The sequence below is a fragment of the Sceloporus occidentalis genome, unplaced genomic scaffold (genome assembly GCF_023333645.1).
Source record: "Sceloporus occidentalis isolate IW3139 unplaced genomic scaffold, rSceOcc1.0.p SCAF_7, whole genome shotgun sequence".
In the NCBI taxonomy this organism is placed as follows: domain Eukaryota; kingdom Metazoa; phylum Chordata; class Lepidosauria; order Squamata; family Phrynosomatidae; genus Sceloporus; species Sceloporus occidentalis.
In genome coordinates, this window is record NW_028316987.1 from 71,134,782 (window position 1) to 71,155,092 (window position 20,311).

The 20,311-nt window shown below is 39.7% G+C and overlaps 1 protein-coding gene across 3 annotated transcripts in view; it reads right to left on the reverse strand.

The window, feature by feature from the left end:
* Nucleotides 1-2,123: 2,123 nt before the first annotated feature.
* Nucleotides 2,124-20,311, reverse strand: part of FAM171A1 (family with sequence similarity 171 member A1) — a 104,187-nt gene continuing 85,999 nt past the window's right edge. For all 3 annotated transcript variants that reach the window (XM_089533304.1, XM_089533303.1, XM_089533302.1), the window contains 3 exons: nt 7,397-7,513; nt 6,720-6,834; nt 2,124-4,990 (listed from right to left, as the gene is read on the reverse strand). In XM_089533304.1, coding sequence (XP_089389430.1) covers nt 3,283-4,990; nt 6,720-6,834; nt 7,397-7,513 — 1,940 coding nt within the window. In that variant the 3' untranslated portion in view covers nt 2,124-3,282. The remainder of the gene's footprint in view (nt 4,991-6,719; nt 6,835-7,396; nt 7,514-20,311) is intronic.

Sequence of the window (20,311 nt, forward strand, 5' to 3'; positions counted from 1 at the left end):
CCTTTCTCAGGGACTCAGTGAGGCTTACTGCAGGACCATCCTGTGAGCTACAACTGAAACACTTCACATGAGGTTAAGGGGTTTTGGCAAGGATGGTAATGGAAGGGATTAGCGGCAGCTGATGGCTTTGAAGTCAATGGGTGATCTGGACTTTCATGGAGCCATCTAAGGCCCTGAGGCTATTTGGGGATAAGGTTCATTATGTTGGATAGCACATTTAAAATTCAGACCTGGAGTGGATTCACCACCTCACTGACATTGGAGTCACCAGCCACCATTAGCATATATCCTGGTAAAATACTTGGAAAAATATATGCAACCTACCTTATGCATGAAGAACAGTATAGTAGGCCCTCAACATTCGTTGGGGTTAGGACCCTCATGAAAGTGTGTGTGTGTGGGAAATCCTGCTTTAAAAAAAAAACTTGAGCTAACACTTTTCTAGGAATCTCTAGGTCCTCTAGTCCAACTCTATGGCCAACATCTGGCAGAAACTGACCGCAGAATTGCACAGGAGGACCTACAAATGTCTAAAGAAGAAGTGTTTTCTCTAAGACTCTCTAGGTCCTTCAGTGAGCCTCTATGGTCAACATCTGGCAGAGTTGCACTAGAGAAGCAAGAGATTTCCAGTGAGAACATATTAATCAAATTGGCAAAATCCAAAAGAATTATTCTGTTATTTTAATGTTATGATCACTTTAATTTCCAGTTTGGAAAACCAGATTTAAAATAGATGCAAGTGTTAATAACTGCAGTGATATACTCCTAATTTCAAGTACTGTACATTTAAGTATCTGTTTAACTTCACTTTAAATTGTCTTGCATTTTTTTCTTGAAATGTAAAGAGTGTTGCAACTGTCCTCAGAAAAATGTACAAAACGGATATGGCTGCTATCACATTTGGGTATATGATATACCTTAGTAGCAGTGATGTAATGGTAAATTTTGAAGTGTGGACACTCAAAGTAGTCTCCAAAAGTATGCTTTCCTATAGTCATGTAGCTCTGCAGTGTCTTATCAATGACCCAGCTCTAGCAATCTTCAACTTCCACTAGTGACAGGGCTTTTGTAAAATGATTGCGTCCTAATTCCCAAGCCACTCTCAGATTTATATTGTAGCAAGGATAGCTCACAGCATTATATTGTTTCTGGGAAAATCTGTTACCCTACCAATGTTCCCCAGCTTCCGTAAGGAGTGCTGCCAAATAACAGGGAAATCTGGAAGGGATGGAAGATGGCAGAATTATCCTTACCCATCAAAAAGTGCCAATACTTTCACCTAGATCAGTGATTCCTAAACTTTGGTCCTCCAGGTGTTTTGGACTTCATGTCCCAGAAGCCCCAGCCAGCTTGACCAACAATCAGGAATTTTGGGAGCTGAAGTTCAAAAGATCTGGAGGACCTAAATTTGGGAACCACTGACCTAGATGGATCTTACCAATTGTTGCTATATGCTTTTAAGTTGTTTCCAACTTATGGCGACCCTATCATCTTGGCAAGATTTGTTCAGAGATTTTCCCTTGTCTTCTCCTGAGGCTGAGAGCATGTGACTTGCCCAAGGACACCCAGTGGGTTTCATGGCCAAGCGTGAAACCAAACCCTGGTCTCCAGAGTCATTGTCCAACACTGAAACTACTATGCCATTTTGGCCTAGAAGGGTGTAATGTTTTCCTGCTTTTCACTGGAGGCTCCTCCTATTGTTTTGGGCTCACCCCACTCCCCAGCTCTCCCAGATGAGTTCCCTTCTTTGTATTTGCTTTTCTTTGCCAAGTGTGTATTTGGAAACATGCATCTGCTAAGGGTTCATGTACATCATATTTTAAGGTATATTCAAACACAGATAGATTGATGTTAGGAAAACTTTGTTCTACTTGGTGACATGGAAGATGTATACCTTGGATCCAGTGAAATTGCATAATCTTGATTCTGTGAAGATTTGCATGAAAAGGTTGAGACAAACAAGCATGCTTAAGCAGAGAATAGTTTGCCCTGTGACATCAAACAAACAGTAGTGGATACTCTGATTAGTATTAGGTACAAATTAAGTACAGGATTCAAGCATATCAACCTTAACTATTATCACTTTGTAAACACACGTTCTTCTGTCTATCAAATAATAATACTGTGACTCCAAAGAGGAATTAAAAAAAATCCTCACTTTTTATAAACTTTTATTTTTCAATTATAATTTTTGGATAACCAAGCAGCTTTATGTAGAGAAAGCACAGAAGTGTATCTGGCACTTTTGGATAGTACGTAATAACTTTGCCCGACATTTCTAAAACACATTCAGTCCACTTGCTTGGTCCATAGTCCATGTCACTCGAGCCTATATACACCATATATACAGTCAGTAAAACTATCTTCTTGGCTACTTTGGGTTTTTCCAATGATGTCCTCTAGTCTATCTTTGCAAAACAGAAGCCACAGTACACACCATAACGAGAGAATACACTGTAGTGAAATGAGGAATCATTCAGCACAGACACTTGATGGCATGCAGATAGAGAAGGTCAGAATTTTTTTTTTTTTAAAAAAAATCTGAATATTCAAGGCGCCAGCAAAAAGAAGGGGCTGTTCACTGTTCCTGTAAAAAAGGCACTTGGAGTTGGGGGAGGCCAGAATTGGAGGAATCGCAGCTGATTTAAAACTCAGTTTGGTTTCATAAAAAGGCTCTTCAAATACCAAGAAATGCTACTCAGGCTTAATGTAGATAAAACTCAATTGCCGAGCAGATTACAAGAAAGAGACGTACAATGTTTTACAACTACCTTGTAAATAAGTAAGAAAAGCGTAGTTTAAACAAACAAATAAGATTACTAAAAAGCAGCAATGCATAGCCTTTCTTTGAGATAATGCATATCTGTAGACGTCAAGTATCAAACTTTAAGTAAAGATACCTCTTCAGTAGCATCATCATGATACAATTAAGAAAATGTAACAATGCTTCACAAAGATCCCTTTCCAGGGACATCTGAGGTCATAATCTGCCATACTGCATGCCCATATGTCCAAATGTCTTTGATGGCTGATGTCAAGTAAATGGAATTATAGTCACACTCTTCTCTTGCTCTCTCCTCCTATAGATTTTCAAAGTAATTGGTTACTGAGTAATTCTTAGAGTGTACTTTGTGTTGTTCTCCCTGTGGTTCAATTGTCAACTTTTCTTTTCTTTTTGTCCTCATCTACTGACAAACTGAGGACATTTACCGAAAAAATATTTGGCAATTTTATATTCCACTGGGAGGGGTGGGTAGGAAAGAAGATAAAATTCATTGTAGTTCACTTCAAGTTGAAAGTCATGAGGGGTCTTTCCTCTCGTTTTTGCCAGGGACTCTTTTTATCTTCTCCTTGGTCATCCTCATCCTCATCATCCTCTTCCTCATCTTCACCTTCATCATGGACAGCCATTGTGTGTTCTGGACTTGTTAAAGGCTCTGGTGAACTTTCTACAGTTCTTTTTAATGTTTCTTCTTGAAGGCTGGGTAACTGTCCACCTGTTCTTCTGCTTCCTCCATCCAACAGACACCTTAGAGTGCTGTCCTCTGGGCTGCAAACTGCAGTTCCACATTCACTGCCACTTTGGTCCATGTCATCCAAATACACAAGCTGTGTATAAGCTGTGCTATCCAGAACTTTCTGCTCTTTTGGAGGATGTACCTGCGCTTGTGGATGCGTTTGCTGCAGAGACAAATGCTCTCCCCTTCCCTTTCGGGCAGATTTTGGCTCATTCATGTCAACCCCAGAATCCAAACTGGCATCATTGCTGCCATTCCTTCCAGCTCTTTGAAGATCGATGTACGAATGTCTAACATGAGCATTTGAACGCCCATCAAGAGAAACAAACCATGCCCGAGGATGAGGTAAAGGCTTCCCTCCTCCTAACTCCATTAGAGCTTTCTCAGTAAGAAGCTGCACTTCGCTATTCATTTGTGCCAAAGAGGCATCATTGAGTGAGGCTGGAATAGATACTGATTCAGACATGGAAACGTTCTGGGTGCTCCATTCACTTGCCCCAGCTTCTTGCAAATGTTGCTGAGATATTGCTTGAGCAGCCAGCTGCTGAGGCTGCATCTGTTGCTGGGAATGTGGAAAAAGCTGGGAATGTGGGCTTGACAGTTCAGCCTGGAGTCTCTCAATATCAATTTGTTGGTCAGTGGGAACAACCAAAGGCTGGCTAACATAAGGATGTTCTCCAGGAAGCTTCATGTAATGACCTGGAATAACTAGTGTAGGCAATACTTTTCTGTAAACACTGTCATTAACCTGATCAACAGAATTACAGCAGATCAGCTGACCTGGCCGAGGAAAAGAAGTGGGTCTTTCAAGATGGTCGACTGAGCGAGACATCATACATTCAGAGGGTCTGCAGTCTAACAGTTCTGTTTCAGGAGCTGAAGGGATGGGGTACAGTTGTTCTTGAATATTATATTTACTTCCTGTAGAAATATGGTTCATAGATGCTTGCTCCGGCTTTTCAAATAAAGGCCGAGTTAACATTGCATTGTAACTTCTCCTTTGATCTTCCTTATCGGGGGAGCCATATCCTTCAGATGTTTCCACAGATTTCCTTGGATTTATAGGGAACGTATCCACTGATTTCAGGTAGTCTTTTCGCAAAGTGTCACTAGAGGCCATGTTCTCTAGAGACATCCGGCTTTGGTCCTTCTCCTTATGGGAAAGCAATTCTTCCCGGGAACTAAACTCCTGTGAGGTGCTGTATGCATGCTTAAGCATGGGTGTACACATATCTGCCTCTCCACCCAAACAGCCTTTCTCCATGTGGACAGCTCCAATCAACTCCTTGTGGCCTGTGGATTCTGCGTGTCTATTGCTAGCAATAGAGAGCCCTCCTGGAAATTCTGACTCTCGTCGTGAAAATATTAAGTTGAGGTGGGACATGGAGGTTGACTGATCTTTCTTGGTTCCATTAAGAGCTGTGGAAAGCTGAAGTTTCTTATGGTGCTGACGTGGTTTCAAGCATTTTCTCCTACCATTTAAAAGATAAGAAAGAAAAATGTTAGTGGAAATGGATTCTGCAACCATATGTTGTAGCATATCTCCAATCCCTAACAGAGGGGTGCCTGTCCATGGTTTTAGTCAGCTATCCTCTCTTCAAGATATTTGACATGGGCAAAAGGAGACCAGTTCATTCATCACAGAGTCCTGAAAAATTACCTTGACTGGAGGGAGAGGAATCTGGGTGGATTTCTAGCTTTTACGACTGGTTTTGTGGTTTACTTTTTCAATTGAACTCAATATGGGCCTCAGTCCTCACTAGGGTACTTTGAGGCCTCTCTGTTGTTTGTGTTTTATGCTTCTGCATACTTAAGTAAGCTGAAAGTTCTCTCGCAGTTCTGAAGGGCCTGTGTTGCTTCTTGCCTATCAGCATGAAATCACATGAGTTATAAATACTAGTTATAGGCTCGAAGCAGATGGGCCAAAAAACTGTGCCAGGACTGTGGCGACTGCACATGCCCAGTCCCAATCCAGGCTGCTGAATCAGGCCACCGAAAAAAGCCGATTCTATCCGCTCCTTTTTGGCCCAGTTCTTTCCAAACGGCATGGCATTGGCATGGCTTCCAGCCATGTTCAGAGCGTGCACCATCTAAATGCCATTTCTCCAACACAGCCTGAAGCCGCACTTTTGGCCTGTCTGCTTTGGGCCATAGTTAACTTTTTTTACTGCAGAGCAATCGAAATAGTAGGCAAAGCAAACAAAACAGAAGAAAAGCAGAAGAGAAACAGCTGGACCTCAAGGTGTCTGCATCAAGATAATAATAATAAATAATAATAGTTAAGCATTCAGCACAACCAAGAGACACCTGAATATTACTTTATTTTGCCCCAAATAAATTATTTAGAACAGAATTAGAAAACAAAAATAACCCTCAGTTTTGTGGCCATGGCTTACTGATCTTGTTATAACAACGATATAATATAAAGGGATCATGCACTGAACTGGAGAAATGGAACTTTAATCAGTCTTATTAGAATGAAAGTCTACATTCTCATGTGTGATTACTGATAGCTTCCATTTTACAATTTTCTATTTTCACCACAATATTGCTAGTAATGTGAGCTGCAGCACATTCTTCCTTTACCTTTTGGTTTTTTGATTTAACAATGTTACTAAAATAAATATCTAAATATCTGCACTATCTTTCTATACCCCAAAGTGTCTTCCAGAATAGTGCTCTTCAAGCTATCTGATGAGGGACTCAGATCCCCCCAATATGCCAGGAACCATTACCATATTGTGCCCACTGGCTATTATTTTTTTCCTCTCCCAGAAACTCACCAGGGACTAGCAGTCAATGGCATTTGGACCACTACTCTGAGTAGCACTGCTCTAAAATAAGCCAAGGAGTACTTGGCATCACTTCATATATTAAAAGAGAAGCTGGATTTTCCCCCCCAACACATGGCCTTTTATAAGCTCATTTAGAAATAACTGGTGGCATTCAAAGGGACTCTTCCATTCATCTTTAGCATTTTCCTAGAGTACTGCACAAGAAAAGGGAATTATAATCTAAAGATGTTCTACTCCATGACTATTATGGTACCTTTTCATATGTTAGAAAAAAATAATTAGAACTTTGCAAACTGTTCTGAGGAAAAAAAGCACTATGGGCATTTTATTTCCGATCCTTATTTGTTAACACCCACCCAACACACATTATAACCATAACATTAAACATCAAAATAAGACACTCTACCTGCAGTAGTACAAAAGGAGGCACAGCAAAACAAGAAGGATAAGAGCCATTCCTCCTAGAATTGCCAAAAGGAACACGGTGTGGTAAGTGGTTATATCCGGGGCTACAATGGGACCTAGAAGAGAAAATGTTCAAAACGTTAAAGAAAAGTCATTCAGAACTTTCCAATTGTTTTCCAAGTGCATATGGGCCAAGAGTGGAAAAAGGATGACCCATAGGCTTCAACTTCTTTTTGTGGCCATCTACCTTCCACTGCCAAGGCTTCACAACCTCCTGTAATTTAATCCCCCCCCCCCCGCCCCATTAAAATTGTACACCAAAATGGTCATTCTCCATTCCTGGTAGTTTTCTATTTGTAAGGTTTGTTAAAAATCATATAGGGATAATCCTGAAGTACAACACATACCTTGCAATGTGATGAGGTATCTGATTGTACTACCTCAGAATATGACCATCTGATTTTTCTGCCTCTGTGAACCAGTCTTAACACTTGTGGTTATCAGTGGTGGTAATCTAATTCTACTATATTTATATGACTCATAGGCAAAGAAATTGCAAAGTAGATGGAGAAGGGGGAAGATCCATTGAACAAGTGGCTTTCCATTTACACAACAGGTTGCACTCAACATGTCTTGCATTTTTCCCCTGCAGGAGCAAATAAGAGAACTGTATTTCACCTGGCTTTGTGGGAGACATGGCTGCAACCCAGTATCCCAATTGTGGTGCAATGTATGTCCAGGTCATCTCACTTCCTTCTTGTTCTATGATGCCTAAACTGCTTTTCAGCCATGTCCCTGCAAAAACAGGAGTTCAGGATACATTTACTAGTGTAAGAACAATAGTACAAGACAACATTCTGTTGAGTACTTTAATATGTATTAAAACATACCAACACATACCAGCACTCTCTTTCTTAAAAGGAGAAGTTTGATCTTGAGATTGTTTTTGCTAAAGGAATATGTGTGAAAAAATACAGAGATAGAGAGTGAGTGATTGAGGCAGACAGACCAACCAATCGACCATAGCTGCAATAATATACACCTTTAAATTATACATAACAGGGATTATATGTGAGTAAATCCAATTTCTACTCCGGGATAAAGCAAGCCCATTGACTCAGTAGGATTTACATAAGCATTGACTATCATTCAGCAGTTGGTTCAGTGGGATTTAATCAAGTTGGGACTAGCATTTAGATATATAATTATGTCAGAATAGTAAAAATAAAAATGAAGTTGTGACTTGGAATCAAATCAGTGGCCAGCATTCTGTTGGTAAATTATGGTAGTATAACAGTCAGATTGACACCATTCCAACCCCCCCCCCCCCAATGTCCATATTTACAAAGATTTTTATTATCAGTCAACTTGCATGTATTACTGTATATTGCAAACTCAAGGCTGGATCCACAGATCTGCCTTCCACTAGCAAAATAATTCTGCTTACAGAGGTCCCCTCTGCTCAGTTTTGTGGGGATCATCTGCTCTCCCCATCCACACCACTCTTTGCCAACTTTAGCAAGAACCTCTGTGTTGCATTTTCAGGGGTGCAGAGGGTCTGCCATAGGAAAGTGGTAGTAAAACACTTTACTTTCACCAAACCAGTTGCACATGCCTAAATATGGAAACAACCCATACTATGTACCTCATCTAAAGGACAGCAGAGACACTGTTTTAATTTCTAATGTCTATATAATCATTGAGATATAAAGCAACCATTTTAGACAGCATAGTACATAGTGCAGTGAGTTTTAACTTCTTGAATGAATGCTAGCCGTTTTGCTTTGCCACCACCAGTGGGCACTATAGTAAACAATTACTGTAAAAGAAAGGAAAAGACACTTTGAGATCAGAAAAATTCAAGCTTTCCAGTATTTATTCATTATAATATGTCATATTGTTCCAGTTGGTGGACCAGCTCCTACTCAAGATTCTGAGAAATTATGGATTCTTATGAAAAATAGAGGAGTGTCACCATTAACAAAGGCCTGTTCACTATTAGAATTACATTCTCTACTGCCATTACTATTTCATATAAATTAAACATTTCCATCAAAAGAACCAGGCAAACTCTCCCCTCACTGAAAGCTGTCAGCATCTCCTGGATAACTGGACGGTATTAATAATTTTGGAGTAGCGGCAAAACCTGAGCTGATTGTAGAAACCCTTGCAAATATATATTTTGCAGTATGCATATCGCTACTTAGCTGCCCTGTCTCATGTCCCACTTCACTGATGTAAACAAAATCCTTGTAATGACACTTTAATTTTTCTCCTTCCATAAGGTACTGGTCAAAGAAATACATGGAAGCTATGCTGCAGCTCTTCCAGCAAAATTCAGCCAAGGTTCAACAGACAAAGGATAACGACTCAGATTTCTCTGTTTTGGCAAACAAAGGACATGCTGTAACTGGTGCAAGAAGCCAATAAAATATTATACTGCATGAGATTATCTTGTCTTCTTACATATGTGATTCTCATTTACATCACCCACCTGCTGCTTTTCACTAGCCCAGGATAACACAGAGCTATCCTGTGGCCCTTTCACACTTCACAATTACAGCATTATGATTCCACCTTAACTCCTATGATAACATCGTATGGAATCCTGTTATTTTTAGGGTATTCCGAATTCTCATCCAGAGAGCTCTAGTGTTTCAGCAAACTACAAACCGCAGCATTCCACAGGATGTTGCCATGGGACTCTAAGAGTTTGAAAAGTTACTTTATGGAAGTCATTAGTTACCATTAGTTATTTTAAGAATGACAATTGATTATAGTTCCATAGTCTTCTAAGTACTAAGTTACATAGTAGGGTCTGACATACACATACTCTGAGTACATATGGCCAATTCCCCTCCCAGCATCAGTCCTTCTTGTATATAGGGTTATGTGAAAAAAACAAAATGTAAATGTAAGAAGACACAATGATTTTCAGCTATGCAAAGAGATCGTGTAACACCTTTGGGACTAACTGAAAGAAAGAAGCTGGTAGCATGAGCTTTCGTAGACTTGAGCCTATCTCCTCACATGCCTCTGAGGAAGTAGGCTCATCTCTACAAACGCTCATGCTACCAGCTTCTTTCTTTCAGTTATTCTCACATGTTCTATAAGATCCCTTTCCATACTGATTTTCCAGACTAATATGGCTATATCTTTGAATTTTCTCCTATGTGGTTGCAGATCTGGATGTGTGAAGGGGCTAATTCAAACTATATTTATACTTAAGCGAATTTAATAAACGTTAAGACATCAGATTTTTGATATATCACATTGACTTAGAACTCTTAAAACTTGCTGTAAAATTTCTGCCCATATTTAGAACAGATCAGATTAGGGGATATAGCAATATATATAGCAATATAGCAAGTACATTTCTATACCTCTTATCAGTGCACTTAAGAACTCCCTAAGCGGTTTACAAATTGTAAGTTCATTTCCCCCCAACGATCTAGCGACCTCAGAAGGATGCAAGCCTGAGTTGAGCTTGAGCCCTTTTATTGGTATTGAACTCGCAACCTTATGGTTTGTGAGTGAGTGGCTGCAGTACAGGCATTTAACCACTGCACCACCAGGGATGGCTAGTTTAGATCTATGGACTTTCTCCTAACTGATTATGCAGCATGAAGACTACAAACCCATGACAATACAGATTGCATTTGATAGTAACATTAAACTGTTGTCCTCAAGGAGATTATTAGAAACATTTTTTCCAGTTTTCAGCTAGTTTGTCATGATATCTGAATCCAAATAAACTGCAATTAGTATTAATTATGGTTTATTGAAACAAGCCAACTTCAAACTGTGGTTAACAATCTGGTTTGCTTCAAAAAAACAAAAACAAAAAACAAACCCCAACAACCTTAGTTAACACTAACCACAGTTTTCAGATCAGTTATAAAAATAAATGGCCATACTCCTTTCTCCAGGATACTATCGTCTGATGGTTTCTCACTTTTCCCCCACTCTAGAAGACTGAAATGCTTTCCCTACCATTTAGTTATTGGCAACAAAAGTTTAAGCTAACATGTTGGTTTATTTTTGGTCCTGCCCTTTTGCCTTTAACTGAACCCATCACTGGAATCCAGCCTGCAAGAACCTCTCCAAAATTGAATCTGATTATCCAGCTAAAATAGTACTACTGAAAGTGATGATCTCTGGACCACTGGCAGTCTGGAGCCATTAGCTGTCAGTCTGCAGAGAGTTTTACAGGAATAAAAGAAAGAGTTATAGCCAATGGACACAAATATGACACCAGTCCTTGCCACATTAGAAATAAAAAACTGCCTCCCACCCCCAACATCAAGACAGTCTAAGGTTCTGTATGAACTGCAGAATTAATGCAGTTTGACACCACTTTAACTGCCATGGCTCAATGCTAAGAAATGTTGGGATTTATCGTTTTGTGATATTTAACCATCTCTGTCAGAGAGCTCTAGTGCCACAAGCTACAACTCTCAGGATTCCATTGAATGGAGCCAGTTAAACCCAGTCAAATGGTGTAAAATATCATTAATTCTGCTGTCTGGCAGCAGACTTTGGGACACTAAAAGGCAAGGCCAGGTCAAATTCAAATAGGCAAAGAAGATTTCTGTGGAAATCAGCTTGCTGGGAGTAGGAAAATCAATTACAACTACCATTTATAATTTGCATATAATATTACTTGACAACCTGCTAAATGGGCAAAAGTATTTTGCCACGTTTTGACCAGTATGGAAGCAACGTCAAGGATTGAAGCAGAAAATGTTACAAGAGGACATCCAAAGGAGGCCTCACTTTAATTCCATTCCTTTTATTCTCCCACTGCATTTCTGTGACTTTTTTTTCTCTAGTTTTCTCATTAAAGGTAAACCTAGGTCACCACTGCTCCTCTCTGCAGTAAGAACAGGATTTCTTATTCAGAAACAAGAAGGAACTACCTGGAAATGGATGTTACCCACTAACCCTGTTCCCCTCACAATTACATCACTTTTCAAAAAGCATCTTAATATTGATAAAGTATGTTTGGAGCAGAATCAGAAAGCATGATCTCATCTCATTTGGGTTTTTCTGGAGCCAAATGATCATTGATCTTGGCCTGTATTAAAAGAAACTCCTCTCAGTTATAGCTGCTCAATGGAAAATTCTATAAAAAGCAAAAGGTTCCATTGTCCACTGAAGCCAAGCTTTATGATGCTAAATGACAAAGCAGCATGTTGCTTCAAACAATGCTGTCAGACAGAGATTTATAGCATTTTAATGCAAGCAAATAAATAAATTAGAATTCCCTCATTTCCTTTCCATCTCTCTCTCTCTCTCACGCATATACATACAACTTCTGTCTCATTTTCATGGCATGTTTTAAAATAAATATGGTGACAATAAGAGATTCCATTCTAGGTTTTGGCAGAAGAAGACTCCCTGTGGAAAGTCTACAGATTTAATTGGGGTAACTGCTTATGGGTCTTATGGAGAGGAAACTCTAGCCAGCTAAAATCAGCTGCTTCTTGATACATCAAGTACAATAGTTGTGTAGGACAGAGATGAGTCTATTGCATTCTATCCCACTCCCACACATTTGTAAATATGCTTCATAGGCCTGGATATTCCCCAGCACTGCATCTGAAGAAGTGAGTTTATATCCATAAAAGTTCATGGGAAAATGAAAACCAATGAGTCTTAAAAGTGCTGCTATATTCCTCCTCCGATCCTTTTTATGCTGCAAGAGACTAACATGTCTACTTCTTTGAGTCTATGCTAGTGTACCGAGAAATCTAATACTAATTGCAAAATAATACTTCCATGGAAACTGTCAGACACAGCCCAAGACATTTTGGTGCCTGAAGAACAAAACACAAATGGTGTCTCAATGGTGAAAAACATGGGTGAAATCTAGACTTGGAGTAGTATCTACACCACACAGTTATACCAGTTTGATACCACTTTAACTGTCATGGTTCTCTTCTATGTAATCCTAGAATTTATAGTTTGAATGTTGCTGTTAGTTGCCATCAAGTTGGCTTCAGCGTATGGTGATCCTATGAATGGAAAATCCTTCAAGAGCCTTGGGAATGAACAGCCCTGCTCAGATCTGCTCAAGTGTTGTGGCTTCCTTGATGGAATCAATCCATCTGTAATATGTTCTTTCTCTTTTCCTACTGCCTTCCATTTTACCCGGCATTATCCTCTTTTCCAATGAGTCATGTTGTTTCATCATGCGTCCAAAGTCTGATAGCTTCAGTTTAGTCATTTTGACTTCTTGAGAGAGTTCAAGTTTAATTTTCTCTAGGACTCATTTGTTTGCCTGGAATGAGCTGATTTTTTTCCTGTCAATTTTCTTCACTGTCCAGCTTTGACAATCATACACAGATTGTCATGGTATGGATGATTCTGAAATTAGTGTTTAATTATCTATCGTTATACTTGAGGATCTTATGTAGTTCCTTCACAGCTGCCTTTCCAAGTCTAAGTCTTCATGTAGTTTGGTTAAGTACTTCATATTCTTTTGTAGACAGTTCTAATGCATCCCCCTATACTACAGCTCCTAAGGTACCTTCAATGAACCCTCAATCCCTTTGGGCTTGTAAATTATTTACAAACCATACAACTGATGATCCATAAAGAAATCCAGAAATTACAAAACAATAGAAATCTTGACCAACAACAATTTCTTCAATGTTAGAAGTCAAAAACGTAGATAGTAGCACTGACAATATCAAGGCACCTCTGAGTTATGGACAAATTCTATAAGACTTGGTTCTAATCCACCTTGCAGATGAAACTTACCAAAAATGATTTATTTTGTTAAAAACCCTCCCTTCCCTTGTAGAAAGGTGACTTGGGCTGAAGCCCACTTACAGGTTGCTATAGTTTTAAAATGAAATGTATAAAATAAAATCCAGAAGAAAATTCATTGGATTGTGCTGCACATATGTATACTTTGAGGCCTGGGCAGAACAGTTTTAGGAACATGCTAGAGCTGTCAGTCAGCACAGGAAAGCTTCTTACAAAATATAGCAGTTGGTCTGGAATAGAAAGTGATCAGATGAGAACATAAAACACTTCAGACATTCCATCTAGGCAATCTTTACAGTACCAGAAGTTCAACCTCATCACAAGTCTAATACACAGGGGCTCCAGCTATTGTTTTGAAGTTACCAAGCAACACAAGAAATAAGTATATATACATCTGAGGTCATATCTGCCTTATTCTCTCCCTATCCTTAACTTTTTGTTTTGTTTTTGGGCACTGCTTTCAGCTAGCTGGACATCTTTACCTTTAGGTTGCTACTGTTTCATAGCAGCAGCATCACAGTTTGGCAAGCATAAACTATCCTGGGGTTGTTTTTTTAATTTCTGGATGCTAATAAGAAAAGGAAACACACTAGTTCTGACACGCATTCCATATGGTTTTTGCCAGGGGGAGGGGAATGTCCCCCCAAAGGATAATTGTTTGATTTATTGCTAAAATCCAAGTTGAACTTTGCTTTTTTCCCTCCTTTGTTCCTGCTGTCATTTTCAGTCTACTTTTCTATTGTGTGTGTAAATTACCTGTCTAATCTTGAACAAAAGAACCCATCTCTAACTCAGTACTTAGCAATTCTAATTGCACTTGAAGTAGGAGGCAGGACAAATTATACACATGGGTATTTTCTGTTGTTTTTGGTCTCTAAACTCCACCTTTATATTTTATTTTTAAGGTAAAAGGAACTCACGAGACCTCACAGATTATACTTCAATTGACTGTTTCACAGTTGGCATAAAACATACTGGTTTCGTTTGTAATGAAAACCAACAAAATATACAAAGTATGTGTGGTAATCCCTTACATTCAAACACCTTGTTGCAGTTTCTTATCCAATGTCACAATTCCAGAGCTTGGAATTTGGACCACAATTCTCAGAACCTTCAACAGTACAGAATTATAGCCCAGTGACTTTCCCAAGCTCTTGCATAATTCACTTTGTTTTGGTTAGATTGTATCCTACCAGTCTAGGAACTAAAGAAATACTGTTTACTCCTAGTGCACCCACCCTGTATGGCTCAAATTCCAAATACTAGGCAGGGACGAAGGAACCAGAGCATTGCACAAGATTCAATCTATGGCCTCTCAGTTAAAAAGATCAATGAGGATTGGATGGGAAAACACCACTGTCTGAAATCCCAGAGAACCACTGCCAATCAGCATAGACAACAGAGAACTAAATGGAGACATAATTCACTCCAGTATAAAGCAGCTTTCAGGGTTTATATCAGGGTTGGCGACTGTGGGAGGTTGGGTGTGTGTGCGTGGATTAGTCACCTAAAAGACCTGGGAGTAGTGTACCCTCACCATAACCTCTAATTTTTGCCTCTGTGACATCCTCTATCGGCTGTGGGGGTATTTCATCATGCTTTTAGGCTTGTTGTGTTGTATGCCTTCAAGTTTTTTTTTGCTGTTTAGTTTTGTTTCTGATGGTGGCTCATGGGGTTTTCTTGGCAAGTTTCTTCAGAGGGGATTTGCCATTGCCATCCTTGGAGGTTGGGAAAGTGTGATTTGCCCAAGGTCACCCAGTGGGTTTAGATGGTCAAGACAGGATTTGAACTCTGGTCTCCAGAGTACTAATTCAACACTCAAACTACTGTACCGTAGTGGTGCATTTGTAACACAGAACCATTTTCGATCCAGGAGTGGCCTTTTTTTCAGAAAAGTAAGTGATTAGAAATCACTTTCAGGTGATGGGGGACTTTTTCTGCTAAATTATAGAAGACCCTGGGCCATTTTAGACCCAGAAAAGGATTTTTAAAAAATAATAAAAAAACTTATCTGGGTCTAAAATGGCCCAGGGCCTCCATAACCAGTTTCTAAGGCTGTGCTTTTTTGTCTCGGTTATTATATGTGTTCTCTTGCTTAATTTTGCTATCCACAGTTTAGAACCCAAGCAATCTTTCAAACACAGAACAAAGCAAACACTTCATAACAAAGCTTACGAAGTTCATACGTTGCCTTCACTTCCCTCTCCATTGCACAGCAATCAGTGAACTTTATCGCCCAGGCCCTGGAACGGGCCTGTTGCGTTCTAAAAGGGAATGTGATGTGGATGGGAGGCGGCATAGAACACATCTTACCGCACAGTGATAATGCTACCACCGCCATCGGACATTGCCATCGCATTCCGGATACGTTCCCCAAGGGGCGATTTTCAGGAACGCTTCCCAAGCATTCCTGAAAATCGCCCCCCTCTGGAATGCATCCGGAACATGATGGGAAAGACCGGCAGCAGCAGCAGCGTTCTCCCTGTGCAGTAAGATGCATTCTATGACACCCCCCGTCCCCATCACGTTCCCTTTTAGAATGCAACAGGCCCGTTCCAGGACCTGTGCAATAAGGTTCTCTGTAGGTGCTGCATCAGTTGTAAAGATGGTTGGTCATTTCAGATACCACCTCAGACTAAGCACAAACATTGGTCAGCAAGCCTACCACAACCCATGATTTTTAATTGTTTCGCAAGTTAATCACAAATCAAGGTTTATCACACAAAACTACAGATAAACCTTTTAAACCATGGCTTGCCATGGTATAAGAATCAATCTTTGTTTTGGATGCAGTACCAACCCATGCTTTAGCATTACAAGAATGGACCACACTGATTTTCAGGACTGAATTCTCCCTGTCTCTTTTCTATTGCAGTGGCCACAAAAAGCAGTGAAATTTCCATCTGTTTAAAATGAATCACAGTCTGACTGAGTAGTTTGTCTCAAACCTTAAACAGTGTATAACCTCAACTATGGTTAGTTGAAACAAAGTCCCACAAACTATAGTTTGATGTTGGCTTGTTTCAACAAAACACCAAATTAATCACAGTTGTCTTGCTTGGGCAATATGACATGCTATGATTAATCTAAAATTGCAACAAAAGCTTTGTAGCCTTCATTGGGGGGGGGGGGGGGAGGAAGTGGATGTGGCAGAGTATGAGCCCAAAACATATTCAGGTATGATCTTGTAACTCTAAATGATAAGTGTTATAGCTTCTGTTGGTTAAATCTAATTGTTAACATGAACTAAAGCAGACTCATTATATAAATGTTTGCATTGATTTAATATGTCTACTCCAACTGGGATAGCATTTTTAGTTCTAGGTCTTTAGTAGCATAGCAACCATACAAATGATATGTGGAACTGAGGTTTATATCTGAATTATAGTAAAGCAAATTGAACTGTTTGCATTACTTGCTTTTAATTACTCCTTCCTAGTACTGTTATACAAGATAAAAGCCGCTCTTTTCCTTGCTACACTACAACACATTTTCTGCCATGCAATTATCGTAGCATCAAATAGACTTTATAGCTGCTACTTTTAACCTGAAAAAAAAATTTTTGGTAGCTACTTCTTGGACAGGGCATGATACCCTTCAATGTAGAGAGAAACAATAGAATTATGTCTTTTATGGCAGAAAATCATCAACACTGTTAAAAAAACAAAACCCATGAACTACAGATTTTGCAGAGGCTCTTTCCACAGCTTGGAAAACAATAATTACATAATAAGCAATCTGATGTTATTAATAGCTGACACAATATTAAACTCTTTCATTTCAGAGACTCTTAACCTGCACTATCACGAAAAAATAATAATTTCTTGGGATGTATTTTTTGTGTCCTTCACATGTCTATCACCCACCGCTACACTTCTATATATATTTGTGAGACATTTGTGTTGTACCTTATACTTGTACACATTCACCATTGTGTAAGTAAGCACATGTGAGACTGAGCAATGTTTGGACTACATTCCCCCAAATTCTCCAGGCAGCATGACAATTCAGAGAGATGTAGTTCATAAGTAACTTTTTCAAGCTCCAATGTGAGGATTCTCACATTGGATGTGCTTGTTTTGTTTGTTTGGTGGCACTGCTTCTCCTCATATATTCCTCTTCTACCACTAAAACTTTCAGAATCATTTAATCTAAGTTAAAAGTAAGATAACTGTACATAATACAAGCACAACTGGAAGGACTGTAGACATTACAAGGAACAAATTGTCCCCCCCCCCCCAGACTTCTTGGGGGAGCAATGTATCAGCTGCCTCTGGATTTACATAACAGGATTATAGCAAAGCAGAGAATATAGTGCTTTATTCAGTTCTGTTTATGAAGTTCATTATGAGTTCTTTTTTTTTTAACTGAAGCAGAATAATAGATGGACAGCAATTTCATGTGCCAAGAAGCCATAGTTGGCATGACTCTGGTACATGCTCAAGATACCTTGGTATTGCCAAGTTTAGGATCCAAAAAAAGCAATTCATATGTTTAGCTATCACTTTATTAAACGTATATTCAAAGCAGAAGGGAATGTGTGGCCCTGCAGATATGACTGGGCTACAACTCTCAATATCGTACCCAACTGATATTGCTAGCTAGGGCTGATGTAAGTTGCCGTCTAACAATATCTGGAAGGCCACATGTTTGCCGCTCTTGCTTTACATTCTGAATTTGGAAGAGCTACACTTTGGAACTGCAACACTGTCAGGGGTATTCTGGATTTATAATCCAAAAACATTATTTCTTTTACTTCTATTTATATTTGGTTCTTCAGTAAATCCAGTGGACCTCAAGCACACATGTTCCATCTCCCTGCTCTCCTCCTTATAGGATGTGTAAGATAAAGGCTCACCCTCCATCTCTCTGGTAAGAATCCTGGGGTAGGGGTGGGAAAAGGGAGGAGTAATGCCTGACATCTCTAACCTACATCCATTTAATACTGAACAAACCAAGCACTGCTGTGGTGCACAAAGTGCCTTCATCTGTGCTAAGCAGATGAGCAGCACCTTGGCCCTGTAAAGCTAAAAATAATCCCTCGAGCCATTCTTCCGCCTTACACATCACAATCACTTTGAATTAACATGCAGTCGGTTGGGATTTAGTCTGCGGGGATCATAATGCCTTCTTTGCACGGCATGCAGCAAGCTAAGAAGACAACAAGGGTTGTACATTAAGTGTTTTGGGGAAGGAGGATGCAAGTTAAAAACAAGAGACTGCACCACAAGTTAAACTGGAAATGAAAGAGCAAAACATCCAAGTTTGTGTTCCTATCATGCTGATGAAGCCAGCGGATACGAACTACTCAGCTCCAGTCTTAACAAAAGTCACTCTGATGGCACGCACTGAGACAAAGCTAAGATCTGTCCAGGGATGTCACTAAGAGTGTGTGGGGAATGTGGACTGCACCAGGTGACACACTAATGGTGTGTGTGTGTGTGAGAGAGAGAGACACCATTGCTCCCCAAACACCTGCCTTTTAACAGAAATGAGCTGTGGTGTTCGCCTGCATCCCCCAGAGCCCATAGAGGATGTCACAGAGGCAAAAATTAGGGGTTATGGTGGGGGTACACTATTCCTAGATCTTCTAGGTGACTAATCCACCCCCCTAGCCTCCCACAGTTGCCAACCTGATATAAACCCTGAAAGCTGCCTTATACTGGAGTGAATTATGTCTCCATTTAGTTCTCTGTTATCTATGCTGACTGGCAGTGGTTCTCTGGGATTTCAGACAGAGGTATTTTCCCATCCCTTTAAAATGCTGAAGAGTATGAGCAGTGTGAGGCTCAGTGGGAGGAGAGAGGAAAGGCCCCAGTTTTTTAGAAAATAAATTTTAAAATTAAAATGAAAAAAACACCAATTTTTTAAAAAAATATTATTTTAAAAATTTATTTAGAAACATCACATGAAACAATGTACATGCAAAAACATTTAGGCTATGTGTATGATAGAATAATTTGAAGGTATAATTTTAATTTTGCTAGTTCTATCACAACTATTGCCATTACATTCAGTGATACATGGGAAATATCATTTACGAGTAACATTAGTACAAAAAACATTACCTAGGCCTCAAACAGACAGGCTACCAGAACCCAGAAGAACTGGGCCAAAAAGGAGTGACTGAAAATGGCCCAGTTTAGGACCAGATATGGGCCGGGTGTGTGCAGTTGCCACGACACCAGTACAATTGATGCCAGCATGGCCATGGACTGCACTTTCCTTGTTTGCTTGACCACTAAGGCTTCTGTACGGTGTGGTATGGGAGGAGGTCAATGGGAGTGTGTGACACCATGAGTTACCGCACTGGGTGACACCAGCCCTAGTGATGCCACTGGATCTCTCACAGGGGAAAATAGCAAATTCCTTGTTCAGGAACCCCCTTTGGAAACATGGCACCCCATTTAATTTCAAACAAGCAGAGTGTAGAAATACCACCTGGGATGAAGCCTTTAACTCTGAATATTAGCTCAGTACTTAAGAGTGAAAAGACACATCAACCTGTGGGAAACAGAAGCTATCATCAAAGCTATATAGACTTTTTGACTGTGTTCTGACTGAACAACAACAACAACAAAAAAAAACAGGTCCTCACTGTAGCATCAGGGTTGAACAAAGCTCAAAACGTTTTCCAGTCTGACCAATGCCCAAGGGACAAATAATTGACTCCTGTCTCCTAGCATGCATGTTTACTTATGTGATACTACAAGAAGAGAACAAATTTGGGAAGTGACTGTAGCTCAATGTTATGAACTATGTTCAATCTCCCCAGTATATCCAGTTCAAAACAAGCTAGGGACCCACTAATACATAAGA